This window comes from Ostrinia nubilalis, chromosome 21 (assembly GCF_963855985.1).
Source record: "Ostrinia nubilalis chromosome 21, ilOstNubi1.1, whole genome shotgun sequence".
NCBI classification, from domain to species: Eukaryota; Metazoa; Arthropoda; class Insecta; order Lepidoptera; family Crambidae; genus Ostrinia; species Ostrinia nubilalis.
Window position 1 is genome coordinate 4,582,095 of NC_087108.1, and position 15,761 is coordinate 4,597,855.

The 15,761-nt window shown below is 34.7% G+C and overlaps 1 protein-coding gene across 4 annotated transcripts in view; it reads left to right on the forward strand.

The window, feature by feature from the left end:
* The window catches only part of LOC135082154 (alpha-tocopherol transfer protein-like), a 38,843-nt gene that overhangs the window by 17,283 nt on the left and 5,799 nt on the right, over positions 1-15,761 (forward strand). For 2 of the 4 annotated variants that reach the window (XM_063976907.1, XM_063976908.1), the window contains exons 2-3: positions 13,531-13,690; positions 14,817-14,979. In XM_063976907.1, coding sequence (XP_063832977.1) covers positions 13,537-13,690; positions 14,817-14,979 — 317 coding nt within the window. In that variant the 5' untranslated portion in view covers positions 13,531-13,536. Of the gene's footprint in view, positions 1-13,530; positions 13,691-13,866; positions 13,901-14,816; positions 14,980-15,761 lie in introns of those variants that run through there. The other 2 variants (XM_063976909.1, XM_063976910.1) reach the window with 2 other exon arrangements.

Below are 15,761 nucleotides of genomic sequence, written 5' to 3' on the forward strand. Positions count from 1 at the left end.
GGCCATAAGGCACGCCTTCTGGCCAATCACAGCACTTTTAAGCCGGTTGCACATGTTGTCGTAGACTCTCAGTCGCTTTGTTTTTACACAGTTGAATGTGTGTGTGGGAGCTTTGGTGGGGGAAATGTGGGGACACTGGTTCTCGTTGTAGTTACGCGCGACTTCATATCTATTCTCTTTCTATGATCTGAGTCTGTAACTAATTTTCAAAGCAAAATATGTAGGTACCTAACTCTATTTATTAATGCTTCCCTAACCAGTTTGGCTGGCATAGGAAGTGCAGGTAAAATTAAATCCTACATTTTCCTCTGGTAAATAAGAGACGGCCAGCTGCAGTGCATACTAAATGACCTAATGATGGTGACTCTACAAAACAAAAATATATTCATAGTTAGACAGACTTTTTTTTATCAACAACGAGGAAGCTCTTGGCCTGTATCTCACCTGATGGTGATGATCAGGCTGAAGGTGGAAGCGAGCTTCACCCGGAATCCTCAACCACGGAGGAACTGGCTATCTACCTCTAACTGCCGGAACACAACAATGCTGTTAACTATTGTTATGGCGACAGACTTAGGTAAGATGGTGGTAGCTAGCCAGGCGGACTTAGAACAAGCCCTACCACCAACCAAACCAAACAGAAAAATCTGCCCCCACTGGGATTCTAACCCGGGACCTCTGCGTCTGAAGCAGGTGGTCTTACCACTAGACCACAGAGGCGGTTATTTTATACCATGTTTGTACTATGTTATTTTAATCACTAGCAGGTCGTGGAGACTAAATCTTCTGATGATGATGATGACTATTGAAGATCTCATAGTTATTTCAATTAACAGTATGCAAAGTAAATGCCTTGAACACTATGTTTGTATGAGTAATGTATTGGTTTATGTATGTAGTGTCGTAACGCGGATTTCTCCGTCGCACGCAGGGCAAGCGCAACTTGTTTTAAACGAGTTGTTTCGATATCGACCATATCCTGCGCCGACGCAGGAATCCTTGCGAATATTGAGAAAGTTTGCAATGGGAACGCAAAAAACAATTATTGATGATTAATTAATACTTATTGTTTTGGCTGTTACCTTATTTTTTGGATCCTTTCTAAAAATTTTAATTAAGTTTTACTTATCTATCCAAAAAGTTTATTTAAATCTTTGAAAGTAGAGCTCATTAGGGTAAAAACAGCTGCATGATGCAGATAGATGATCTATCTAAAGTTTTGTATAATATTCCATTTTATTTTCAATATTCTATTATCTATAAAGAAATATAAAGCAAGGAGTGAAAATATAACAGACACCCAAAATATATTAATTTTGAAAAAAAAAACACAACTAACTTAGCCTAAATGTAAATACAATATTGGCAATAACTGGATCTCATCTTGAGTTTTCTAGTAAGGTACATTAATACATTGCAATTCAAGTCGTCTAAAAAATTCTTCAAACCATTTGTTTAAACCTGTAATTACAGACCTAGAAGCCGTTACAATGAAGTATAAAATATGGTGTTATAAAAAATATAACAATCGCTAACTAATCGACACGGAAGATGTACGAGTATTTTAAATCCACGCCTATTGTTGCGAATAATTAAAGAAGACATTGAAAAATGTGTTCTTTGTTCTAATACTACATAAATTATTACGGTTTTGCAACATGTATTAAGTGTGTACTGTTTTAACATACTTGCACAATCTCTATTCTAATCGCGATGTCTGTCATTTAAGTTTTTATCTGACAAGAACTGAGATTGATTCTATTGAAACACAAGAAGACTCGCATAACACAGACTTAATTTATTTTATTTTTATTTACACCAATAACTTAAGGCTGGGTTGCACCATCTTATTTTAACAAACGTGAAAAGTCTGTCAAACGCCATACAAAAACACCGGTTATGGTTACATTTACGGTTAAAGTAAATGTTACCACAACTCAGCTCGTGTTTCAAAACGCCCTCTGCATTACCTACTGATCAACATTTTTCGCGGCGGTGGCTTTTTTAGCTTCAAAAGAAAAGAAAAAACGAGTTTCAAAATTTGATTTAATTATTAGAGCTACAATTTGTCACTTTTAAGTTACTGTAACTGTAAGGCCCAGAACAGACGGTGAAACGCAACTGCAACGAAACTGCAACTGCTAGTTACTTTTGAGTTGCATCTAAGTTTCTGCCATAGCGTCCGTTGAAACTTTCAAACTGGTCACGTCATGTGTGGTCTCTCAACTGCAACGCAGTTGCAGTTTCGTTGCAGTTGCGTTTCACCGTCTGTTCTGGGCCTAAATCCCAAGTTTTAGGTAATTTAACAAATAGATCGAGTAGGTACCTACCTAATTGATGATCTATTTTCAACTAGCAATGTAAGACTTCAATCAACGTGAATGACAAGAAACTCCATTAATTTGACACGTATCCATTCAATAGTAACGATGTTAGCCTTAATTAATCAATGTAGAGCATTTGAACAATCCGATAGAGTTCGATAAGTGGCAGGCATAAGATTAATTCTGAGAGAGGCACTAAAGTACAATTAAGCTATTAAGCTTTTATATTCTGTGTATTTGAAACATATACCTACTCGTATTTACAATTAGCAAACTGCAAAAAATGTTGAAACATAATAAACATACAGTTGAACGAACCTCGTCCTTTTTTTGAAATCGGTTAATAAATAACTAGATTTTCCTGCGGCTTCGTGAAAATTCGTTTAATAAATAAACTAGATTTTCCTGCGGCTTCACTTGCGAAAATTTCAATTTTAAAAACTAGAATAAAATCCTATGTCCCGTGGTCTCTCTCTATCTCTATACCAAATTAAATCTTCGTTTCAGTGACAAAGTTCAAGCGTGACAGACAGACAGTTATATTATTAAGGATAATGTTTAACCCTCCCATAGAGGAGGGTGGAATTCCCTCACCCTGCGCACTTCCTAGGCGCTATCACTCACTCCTACCTACCACTGACTGGGTACTACTAACTACTAGTGAATGAAACACTGTCTTGAGGTCAACTGAATTCAAATCTTTATTGTGTCCCGGTTATATATAAAGGCCGGGCAAAAAATCTGGACACCGCGGGCTAAGATTACGCACATAAAATACAAGTGTCATCTATCGGTAAAACTATGTAAACTTAAACACAAACATAGCATGTGGTGCCATCTAGTGATAGAACAACGGACGAACTTTAAACTAGCTCTAACAGATAATTTAATTGTCATCATAATAGTTTGTCATGGCAGACGCACCAATTAAAAATCGCCTCATATTTCAACGACGTCCTTCATAATAAACTGATGACGTCACTCTTATCTGTATAATTAATGATTACACATGACCCTGATAATGATTGAGTCGCTATTTTCAGCTACTCTATTTTTAAACTAAACAGATGATAATAATGAAAATACTTGCTCAGTGTTAGAGACCGGTCGTAGATTTTGTTCTGTCACCAATAATATCATCATCATCATCATCATCATCATCACCAAACCACCAAAAGAGAGAGAGGTCTGTAACGTATATTAAAAGAAAGAGAGGTCTATAACCTATACCAACAGAAAGAGAGGTCTATTGTTCAAAATGTTTACAGTAAAGGCGCTCTTGTATACAGCTTTGTATATGACATCTTCATAGAAGTTGCATTTAATGAGAAAGTTGAACAGAAAGAAATGATACCTAAATGGCTTAAAGATAAAAGGAGTTTTATAAAATTCAAAAATCAATTATATAGCTCTGATGAAACTCAATCTCGCCCAAGTTCAAACGGTATTAAATAATAAAATTTTGCATTAATGAGAAATTTAAACAGAAATGAAGCTTAATGGCTCAAAGATAAAAGAGGTCTCACAAAATTCAAAAATCTATAGAATCGTTCTGTGGTAGCTCAATCTCTCCCACGTTCAAACGGTATTAAATAATAAAATTAAGTAAAACAGGTATTAAGATACTAACTGACCTCTTGCAAACGGTTTTCGTGAGACCAGTATTATCCAAGAAACAATGAAGCTTGATTAAAAATGCGAGAGTTCAATTCGGTCAGAATCTTAAATCATTATAAGTTAGCTTAAAAGAAACTAGAAAAATTTATTAAAATTGTCTTATTCACTAAAATTGTCTCAAAAAGTGCATCAAATATTCATTAGGACAATCAAAGTTAATGCATCCTACATTTGCCGGCACTGAGTCCAAAAAAAGAGAAACAATCCAAAACATACATTCTTATTGTCTTATTGTCCACCTTTTTTGAAGTAGGTAACAGGGTGGGCCAAACATTTTTGCAAATAGTAACGTTTGAACGCCGTATAAGTGCAGCGTAATCCGCTAGTTCTAAACATGTGTCGTACAGTTCCATACAAATCATAGCCTAGCTTTGGTAAAAAAATACACACAAAAAGCGCCGCATAGTGACTAAAAATTCATGAAATTATGCTCAGTTTCCCATCATCCACGCGTCTCTACCTCGAACCGTTTTCGAGAAATCAAGCGTTGCAACAATGTTTGGCCCACCCTGTATATTAGGTTAAAAATAGCCTACATTCACAAACTAGAGTAACACTATAAAACTGTTAAGTAGTTCTCGCGGTAGCTACTGACCTCTGACAGTTTTTTCCTGCTCATAGACAATGAACCGTGTGTGTAATGCGAAATACACTATCTCGGATACCGTTGCAGCTGGCTCCGTTACGTGCATTTACCCTGCGTCTGCAGTTTCAACCGTATGAAGATCGATGGCGATATTGGTGAATTATTGTTATTTCTTTTTTTCATTTCTTTAACAACTAAAAACAGTTACATTTAGATAGCTTTAAAAAACCACTAGGGTTTGATGTAAAGCTAAAGAGTTCACTGTAGGTACATTCACATACACTTAACGTCAGTACATTGAATATTGATCCAGTTTCTGTCCATTATTTGTATGGATTTTTAGAACTAAATCAATGAAAACAATAATTTCTTAATTTTTTGGACTAATTGAGTTAGTAGTACCTTCTTATGTACAAATCGTAAAATGTTGCACTTATAGAACTCCCTTTGGCAAGTGCTGATTAAGTAAATGATGATTCAGATGATTCCCTACATACATTTTCATTTCTTTTAACCCCAATAAGATTTTTTGGACGCTAAGACCAGGCCTATATCAATATACCTACTTCCAAGGTGTAAACTAATTCTATAAAAATTTTGAACATTGCTACGTTTTATTTAATTTTCATAACAATAACCATAGTAGAATACTTGACGACATACACGATTCTGCTCAAGAAAAACCCCATAATAACACTCGCAACCATTAACGTTTCAACACTCGAAGCAACGAACTGTTAATGGTTCCATAAATGGCTGCTAACCTTTTGGCTAACCTTGTAGGTACCGAAAGAATTAGTCGCCAGGAGTAGTGACTAAAACGCCAGTTGAGATCGAGGTTCTAATCCCGCTGGCGGCAAATTTTGATAACAGTAGAGCATGAGCTAAAACGGGCAGCACAGGACCGGTCGTTGTGGTACTCCTTGGAGGAGGCCTTTGTCCAGCAGTGGACGTCATTTGGCTGAAACGAACGAAAAAGGTAAATAATCAGACACCAAATTCACACTGTTTCTATGTTACTCAACAAATTACTCAACAAGGGGAATGGAAGATAAAGTCTAACATACGACAGACGAGTAAATACGGCATTATCAGCAAAAAATATGATGTTACGTCTCGTGATAAGATTAATTTGACATTTTAATTTTGTTCTGATTTATTAACGACCTGTTGCACCATCAAGTAAATACACGCATTTTCGTCCATTCACTGATATAACTGACATAGCAGATACAACATTTGCTGATACAGCGCATTTGCTTCTCAATATGAATAAAATGGGTATATCTTCGGGATACTTAAAGTGTTTCTGTCTTTAAAATTATGTAAATTGTAGTAAGTATCGAGGTAGAACTGCAACAGCATCAACACAAACCATAGTGGTTTCCTAAATGCTGTTAAAACAAATTGTCTGTAATTTTATTTGGTAAATAAATGAAAAAGAACTATGTTAACTAAATATTGACAGGGGACAACCCACACTAAGTATTACTGAAACGTAGTCTCCATCCAAGAACTCGTTTACTCCAACTTTCTTCGGTCTTGAGTCAGATATGACCAACAATTTATTGTTACTTTCGCTTCCTTCATTTTTGGAATATGACCCAGAATTTTATTTATACCTATGGTGAGATCTCAAGCTTCTTTCCATATTGCTCACTGAGTTACGTATTAAGTAGACGATGAGACAGTTTTTTAATCATACTTCATCTTTCAGCTTTGTTGTATATTACATCCACTCAATCGTAGAGGCTTTCTCCTTCCTTATACCTATCAAATCTTTGGCTTTTTTTTTCGTTTTGAATGGATAAAGAATAATTAAATTTTGGAAATATTATACAGGGTGAAAACGATAAGTGAATCACTCGACTATTTCTAAACTAAGTATACAAGATATAGAAAAGCTGGTTACTGATCCTGAAAGTGCTTCACAAGCTCTCTCAAACAGTTACAGAATAAACTGTATCTATCCAAAAACTTAATGTTCCTAACTTCCATAGGTAAATTTAGTATTCCATAGATAGGTACAATACACATAATAAAGCTTGTAACCAAGGCCGTTAATCCATCGGAAGTTCTAAAATTAACCTTGTATCTATGTATTTGATCATAAGAAACACCATTAAACCATCTCAAAAGAATTGCACTGGCAGTGTCAAAGTTGTTATTTTGTGAGACAACTTAAAAACATACTCTTTTGTTGTTTAATCTCAATATGTGAATTGACGTCATCATACAACCTTTTTAAAGCATTAAACCCCACCATAAAACTTCTTGGCGGGAAAGTGAAGAGTCATGTTTAGCAGTTTTGTTTTATTTTCTAAATATGTGTTTACCCGACTGTTAATGTGTAATAATGGTGGATTATTAACCATTAAGTGTTCATTAACCGTTCGTGCACGAGTGTAGGCAAATCAACACAGTGCAACATCACTTTTCCAGTTCTCTCAAGAAGTCAACGTCAGTTCCATAAAATGCCACATATTTACTGTGAAACTAAGGATAAATCATGTATCATCATTAATCACTCATTAAAATTAACTGAATGTTTCTAATTACCTTACCTTCCTACTTGAAATAATATTTTAATATTATTTTCTTGACACTGGCTAAATATGCAAACCGCACGAAGCCTTAATCTAAACAAAAAAACATAAGCAAAAAAAATAAAAAAGGGCCAAACAACCATTAACCATATTTTTTCTATTTTTAGAGATAATAATATTGCGTCGGGGATTTTTTAAATTAAATTTGTTTTTAAGGTTATTGATCCTGATAAACAATTCAACTGATCCGGTTTTATTGAATCGGAACTTAGAACGTTCTCGATTAAAAAACGTTTCTTTAAATCACTTTAAATCAGTTCATAATCTGTTTAAGACGCACGTTGAACATTTAACATTCATCGGATTGTGTGTGATCTACTTATCCATATTTTTCTTATAATGATGGACAGGCAAAGACTAACTAGGTAGGTACCCTATCAAATAAAGAAATTACATTTTCTGCCTATTAACCTGCTTTTAAATATTTAGGACATAGAGAAAAAAATCAGAAACTATTTATTATTTGTTAGATTACACTCACATTGATTGAAGAAATACATAAGATCTTATAATTAGCTTGTTAAAGTTCTAGAAAAGTTACTTATTTTGTTAATTTACGCCTCAGGTGGTTACTTATCTAATCTAACTTATAATAAATCTGTAGAGAGGTCAATTCTGTACATGAAATATATTTTCAAAATAACTATCAGGGGGTGATTAGTGATCGATACTGATGCCAAAAATGCAATTAGTAAAATTTTTGTCTGTCTGTCTGTCTGTCCGTCTGTATGTTCCTTATAGAAACAAACACTACTTGACGGATTTTAACGAAACTTGCTACAATTATTCTTCATACTCCTGGGCAGGTTACAGTATACTTAGGAATTCCCGCGGGCACAGGAATTAACGGGAAAATCCCTTTGTATGAAAAATCTAAACCGCTTAAGTTAGACGCTTGAATTTTGGCATGTAGGTACCTTAGTAAACTTAAAGCTTAGTTACAACAAGGAATTCCCGAAATTCCCACGGGAACGAGAATTCGCGGGAAAATCCTTTTGTATGAAAAATCTAAACCGCTTAAGTTAGACGCTTAAAATTTGGCATGCAGGTACCTTAGTAAACTTAAAGCTTAGTTACAACATGATATCGCAAACTTCCCACGGGAACGGGAGTTAACGGGAAAAAACATTTGTATGAAAAAATCTAAACCGCGTAAGATAGATGAAGGGGGTAAAACGGGATCCACGCGTACGAAGTCGCGGGCGGCCGCTAGTTAAACATATACCTATATTTTTATGCCTAAACGCTTTGGTGACAATGATTGACATAATTATGTTATTCATTTTATTTACGCTGTAAGAAAATACATAGCTGTCACAACAATGTGAAAAACTTGGAAAAACTCCTAAACATACCTAATTACAAAAAGGTGCAAAACATATTTTAAGAGTAATTTCAGTCATTAACCTAAGTAATAATAGTCGTATAGACAATAGACATTTTTGACTTTGACTGTGTTTTTGTTCTCATAGATTCTTAAGGCAAATCTTCTTAAGTCCAAAACATTAAGTTGAAGTAAATAATATACCAAAAAAACATAGATATTCAGTAACCAAAAAAGTACCTTAGGTAGAATACCACCAACTTTTATGAGTTAAAAAATAGGTATTCAGTACATTCATAACCAAGTAGGTACAGAAAAATACCACCAACTTTTATGAGTTTATTGACACCTTCCCTTCAGGTTAGGAAATACTACGTAAAGATTAGTTTAATGCTCCATTAATATGGTCATGTATGACCAAGTATGTTTTTGTTTTTACTAAATGTTCTTTTATGTTTTATTTTGTAAACCGCACGATAAAAGAATAAAAACTGGATGTTTTATGCATAAGTGTCATAAACAAGCCAAGAAAATAAGAAAATGTCTCAAAAAAGAATTAAGTAGGGGAATACCCTAAACAAGTACATTGCAGAAGAAAATGATACACTACCTAGTTGACAGATCAGTAATAAGTAGGAGCGGGACCTTCGAAGAACGCAAAGAATCTGATTTTTCTTTATTTGGATCTCTTTTGAAGACTGAAATAAAATGTGCGAATAGGTACTACTTAAAACATTTTTAAAATGTAAAATTTACTATGAATAGGTTTCGCCTTCCTATCATGTATTTTTTTCACAAGGCCAATGTCCTATTATTAAATAAGTTATTTTGGAAAAGAACATAAAACGATGAATTAGATATTTATGATTCAGGGGAAAACCCGTACTTATTTCTGTTACAGTATAAAATAAAAAGGATTATGTTATTGCAAGTAATACAAGTTTGTCCAGCTGTCTATTTAAAAATGCTGTTGGCATTTACTTCTTTCATGTTCTTTTTGCTGAAAGAAAGATGAACGTACGCTAGATGGCAAGCGAGGTCCTTCTTTATTGCTGTCTATCCTGTTGGATTAACAGGTTTATAACACTTAAGAAAAAAACAAAATATTTATTTCCAGATTAATTAATACAGTTTATCTACATTAGATTGGATTCTTATGAAAATTTGTAGGAATGCTAGAATCCATTACTGCATTGCCCGCGTATTATGTATGCTAAAGAGTCGATTGTTAAAAAGAACTAACAAAACATTTCTAAATTAGAATTATTATTAAAAGAACAAAGCTTTGCTTTTAGTTAATAAAATCAACTATAATTAAGGTCAGTGCTCTACAATTAAGTAAGTACTATAATTGTTGTCAAAGGATACCCAAAAGCCTTTAACTTGTCAAAATTCGTTCAAAGAAATGTCAATAAACAGTTCCACATTAACTTCACATTAACCTTTTATAGTTAATTGAGCATATTTGCTCAAGTTTCTTTAATGCCAATCAAGCATGAGTCCTTTGTTGGCATTTAAATAATAACAATTATTTTGCTGACGTACTTATACCTACATTTTCCAAGGCTTTTTGTGACGCAAATGTAAGTAGTGAAAATAAACGCTTGGGCCTTCGATCCTAGCCCATTTTATTATGTCTGTATTTAATAACTAGCGGCCGCCCGCGACATCGTACGCGTGGATCCCGTTTTACCCCCTTAGGGGTGGAGTTTCGTAAAATCCTTTCTTAGCGGATGCCTACATCATAACATCTGCCTGCATGCCTACATGCATAGATTCTATGCAAATAAAGAAATTTGACTTTAACTTCGAAATAAAGTTGATGTAACCCAGCCTTTACTTAGGCTGGGTTGCACCATCTTACTTTAACTTTGACAAACGTCAGAAATCTGTCAAACTCCATACAAAAAACAACACCGGTTATCGTCATCATTACGGTCTAGGTGGTGAACTCAGCCTTAGTGTTAACTCTCAACTCTGACCCGACAGGTTAGGGTTAAGAATACTTATACAGTGTGTCTGGGCATGTAGTGATCAAACTTTAAAGGCGTAATCTATGAACAATTTTATCGATGAAAATACCTCAAATTTGGGGCTTGACCCATTTCTCGAAAAATTACATCGATTTAAGTTTTTAATTTTTAGTTTAGGTACACCTCTTCTTTAAAAAACAAGTGAAAGCATGGGTAGCTTAACATTAATAGGCAAATATTTTATATCATGCGATAGCCAATAAAATTATCTATTAGTAGAAGAAGAAAACAGACACAAATTTCATACATTTTATGGGAGTAAGAATGGATTGAATTAGAAAAATACATTACTTTTTTCACTTCTTTTTCAGTTATTTTCCAACACAAGAAAAACCAGGTCGTTAAGGTATGTTTTATTTGCATTGTATTATTAGTATTTGAGCTATTCTACAAAACGAATGTAAATTTATTAGTCTACGTCTATTAGTTTCGACGTAATTGTTGAACAAAGATACCCCTTCCCAGCGGTTTCCATAGCGCACGCGACATGCGAAAATGCACTGCCTGAAAGAATCACACAACCTATTCCGATTACTATGGAAACCGCTGGGAAGGGGTATCTTTGTTCAACAATTACGTCGAAACTAATAGACGTAGACTAATAAATTTACATTCGTTTTGTAGAATAGCTCAAATACTAAAAATACAATGCAAATAAAACATACCTTAACGACCTGGTTTTCTTGTGTTGGAAAATAACTGAAAAAGAAGTGAAAAAAGTAATGTATTTTTCTAATTAAATCCATTCTTACTCCCATAAAATGTATGAAATTTGTGTCTGTTTTCTTCTTCTACTAATAGATAATTTTATTGGCTATCGCATGATATAAAATATTTGCATATTAATGTTAAGCTACCCACGCTTTCACTTGTTTTTCAAAGAAGAGGTGTAAACTAAAAATTAAAAACTTAAATCGATGTAATTTTTCGAGAAATGGGTCAGGCCCCAAATTTGAAGTTTTTTTATCGATAAAATTGTCCCTAGATTTTGCCCTTAAAGTTTGATCACTACTAGCCCGGACACACTGTATATACGACTGAAGAAGTACCTACTATTAACTCTATTATGACTTTAACCCACTTGTTACTAGCGTTTGATATACGGATCAACATAAAAATTTAATTATTATATAAACAATGAGGGTGGTTTCTGATAACATTGTTTATGTTAAACGACTCCTGTGGGGTCCCTTTGTCCATCAGAAGTGTTCTGTTCTACATTGGGTGTCACATTTCAATAGTAACCGTTTTGTTGTTTTCGTAAATTTTACGATGACTTTTTCAAGGTGAATACAAACATGATAAGTATTTATTCTAAAGTATTTCTTGCCGAAATATGAAAGTTTGTAGCCCACTTTTTGTAAATCGATAACAAAATTATAAACATTTTTATAGTAGCTGTTACTAATTCAACGTTAAACTTAGTGATCCGTATAAGGAACGCTAGTAATATGAACTGCGGTATTTTGTTTTTTTAGCGCCTGCCTTCGAGGCCCTTTCCTTTAAATGAAATCATTGAAGAATTGGAGAAAAATGAAGATGAGTGTATCCCTAACTAAATCACAATTTTCTCGCCGGAAAATCCGGAAAATTGTAATGGTGACTTAACCAAAGAGAACTATGGTGATGAAAATAAAGTGTCAATAGATTTGCCTGGATTACAAATGAGAGCCCACGTAGAAATCACTAGAAAACTCTTCATCCAGTGATGATGAAGAAGACTGCATCCTGTTAGCTTAGATAGGTAATTATGCCCTAGACAGGGTCAGTCATGTTTGAAGATATAAAGAAATTATTGTTTGTAAATGAGATGATTGTGTGGTTACAGTTGCTTCAAATGCATTGAAAATTGCGCCAACTGTCAAATCCAAGAGATTTTCTCTGCCACATAAATAGAGAAGAAGTATTTTAACATCTCAAATTCAGCCACAATACACAGGTTTTATGAAACTCACGCTTTGATACAAATGCAATGTTTTTTGCAAGAAATATATTATTATTACCCTTGATCCCAGAAAATGTTTTGGGCATAATATACGTTTCACACTACTGGAATTAAATTTGAAAAATAATAAATTTAACTCTGAATATTTTTTTATTAATGAACTAGCGGCCGCCCGCGACTTCGTACGCGTGGATCCCGTTTTACCCCCTTCATCTATCTTACGCGGTTTAGATTTTTTCATACAAATGTTTTTTCCCGCTAACTCCCGTTCCCATGGGAATTTTGCAATATCCTGTTGTAACTAAGCTTTAAGTTCACTAAGGTACCTGCATGCCAAATTTCAAGCGTCTAACTTAAGCGGTTTAGATTTTTCGTACAAAAGGATTTTCCCGCTAATTCCCGGTCCCGTGGGAATTCCTAAGTATCCTATAACCTGCCCAGGAGTATGAAAAATAATTGTACCAAGTTTCGTTAAAATCCGTCAAGTGGTTTTTGTTTCTATAAGGAACATACAGACAGACAGACAGACAGACAGACAGACAGACAGACAAAAAATTTACTGATTGCATTTTTGGCATCAGTATCGATCACTAATCACCCCCTGATAGTTATTTTGAAAATATATTTCATGTACAGAATTGACCTCTCTACAGATTTATTATAAGTATAGATATTCCATATTTTATGCAAATACTTTAATAACTTACGCTAGTCGCAAAGAGTAGGTATTATCTCTTAGTTCATACAAGTGGCCGTACATATTACTAGCGTTCCGTATATCAAACACCATTTTCCAGCGTTTCCGTAAGACCAATATTTTTTTTTGTATTTTTCCTGTTGCCTTGATGCATTAAATAGCCGATATATGCAAAATCACAGGAATCGTAAGAAAAAAGGGATATCCGTAACAACTGTGTTAATACCAATTTAGAAGTGTTAAATTCTCTTTTAACACTTCTAAATTGCTATTAATATCGTCAAATAATAATCGTAGAATATTTGTATCTAGTCTTTAATCAAAACCTTCTTCCCCAGACAAAAATGAAGATCAAGAGCGATCTCCTGGTGCAGCCTGAAGGTGAGATGTGGAAGAAGATCAGGGTTGAGCTGAACGAGGACCCGGCAACAAGAGACCGCGACCTGGCCGCCATTAAAGAGTGGTTGAGGAAGCAGCCGCATCTGCCTGATGAGTGGGGTAAGGATATTGAAGATTATGTTCTAACTACCTAACAATACGGTTGAAAATAGCTTGGCAACCATAAAGGTAGGGGCTGGTCATTTGAAGATCCTATACCAACCAAAAAGATCCGCGTCGAAATCAATGAAGACGTCAACACACGGGACAGCGACTTGGCAGCCAATATAGAGTGGTTGAGAAAGCAGCCGCACCTGCCTGATGAGTGGGGTAAGGGTATTGAAGATCCTCGTCTATTAATCTAATAATACAGTCGACAATGGTTTGAGTGTGAGATGTGGTAGAAGATCAGGGTTGAGCTGAACTCAATAAAGACGTCACCATAAGGGAAAGCGACTTTTACAAGATTGAATTTTACAAGGACTTGTTAGATATTAACTGGCTCCTCGAATATTAACAAGATAGAATATTAATAGATATTAACAAGATAGCTCTGCTGTGTCCTCACAAAGCAGAGCTATCTACAGACACTCACTAATCCGTGCCACAACGTTTGACTAAGGTTTTGACTAAGGTTAGTGTTAGGGCACAGTCCGTTTTGACTAAGGTTAGTGTTAGGGCGTGTAGAGTCTCGTAGCTTGGCTCTACACGAGATATTGTTTTACAGTGCGAGCCGTGCAGTTTAGGTAGGCAACATGTTACATGAGGATGTTTTTGGTGGGTTTGAAATATTTACTAACTAGCTTTTGCCCGCGGCTTCACCCGCGTATAATATAGTGTCACAAATCGGCATAAATTATAGCCTATCTGTGTTATAAACAATAATACTGCCAAATTTCAACAAAATCCGTTCTGTAGTTTTTGCCTGAAAGAGTAACAAACATCTAGACATCCAGACATCCAAACTTTCGCATTTATAATATTAGTAGGATTAGACTTGAGATCAGGTTTAAAAATAACTTTACATCTATCAAGTTAGTCCATTCACACTAAAACACTAATGATGATAATGTGCAATGTGTCTGCTTGCGCACTTACGAAAACAATCAATGAAGTTTCTTTTAATATTTAGTCACACTTATTACAAACCTGTCGATAAAATGAAAGCGGTTTCTTACTTAAAAGATAATAGAAAACGCATTGAAAATCTAAACAATAATTTAAACCTTACCTTATCATTTTACAGAGGATGGGCCACTGATGACCTTCCTCCGGGGCAGCAGTTTCTCCCTGGAGAAGTGCAAGAGGAAGCTGGACATGTACTTCACGATGCGAGCCGCTTGTCCCGAGTTCTTCAAGAACCGGGACCCCACCAACCCTGACTTGGCGGACATCTTGACTGCCAAAGTGTAAGCACCAAAACTTTCTTTATTATTTTAGAGTTAAAAGCAAATAGAAGAGAATATAGACGTGAAATTAATTGTTAATTAATTACATACATTTAAAAGACTTATTTTGAAGCTGATAACTAAGTTTAGTGTAAGATAGGTACTCGTAGTTATTATAATTTAAGTAATTTAAAGATACAACACTTAATAAATTTTCGAGAGTTTCAACACCATCTAACTTTTTATGATTTGTCAAATCACGATTTCCCCAGAGATTCTGTTTAAAGAATTCCAAAATAAGAAACAAAGGACCAGTTAGTAAAATTGTATTTAATTATAAAAAGTAAATTCAGATTTCCATCATTCGGGATAATGAATTCATTATCTTTCATTATCCTTCCATATCCTACATCCTTTTATGTTCAACTATCGTCTACATAAAATTTATCGGAGTACATAATCACATACATATTATGTCCAGTTCCACCCACTCATGCGCATATAACGCCACCAAAATTTGAAGTAGTCCAACCATAGTAGTCTAAACTTAATAAATAGAAATATAGAAAAGGTTGTAATAGTCATGCACACGAAATTAATACCAAAGAAAAAAAACACCAAAATTCAAGACAATGCAAACACAATTGCAAAACATCTTGCCTGTTTTTAACAGCGACTCTTTAAGATTCAAATCCTTGTGTACATTTCATCATCAGCTACCATCGTTGGTCAATCAGAAGGTCAGGCGCTTCCATCGGTGAAGAGCATACAGACCTTGACCTTTTAACCAAGGTGGCACGACT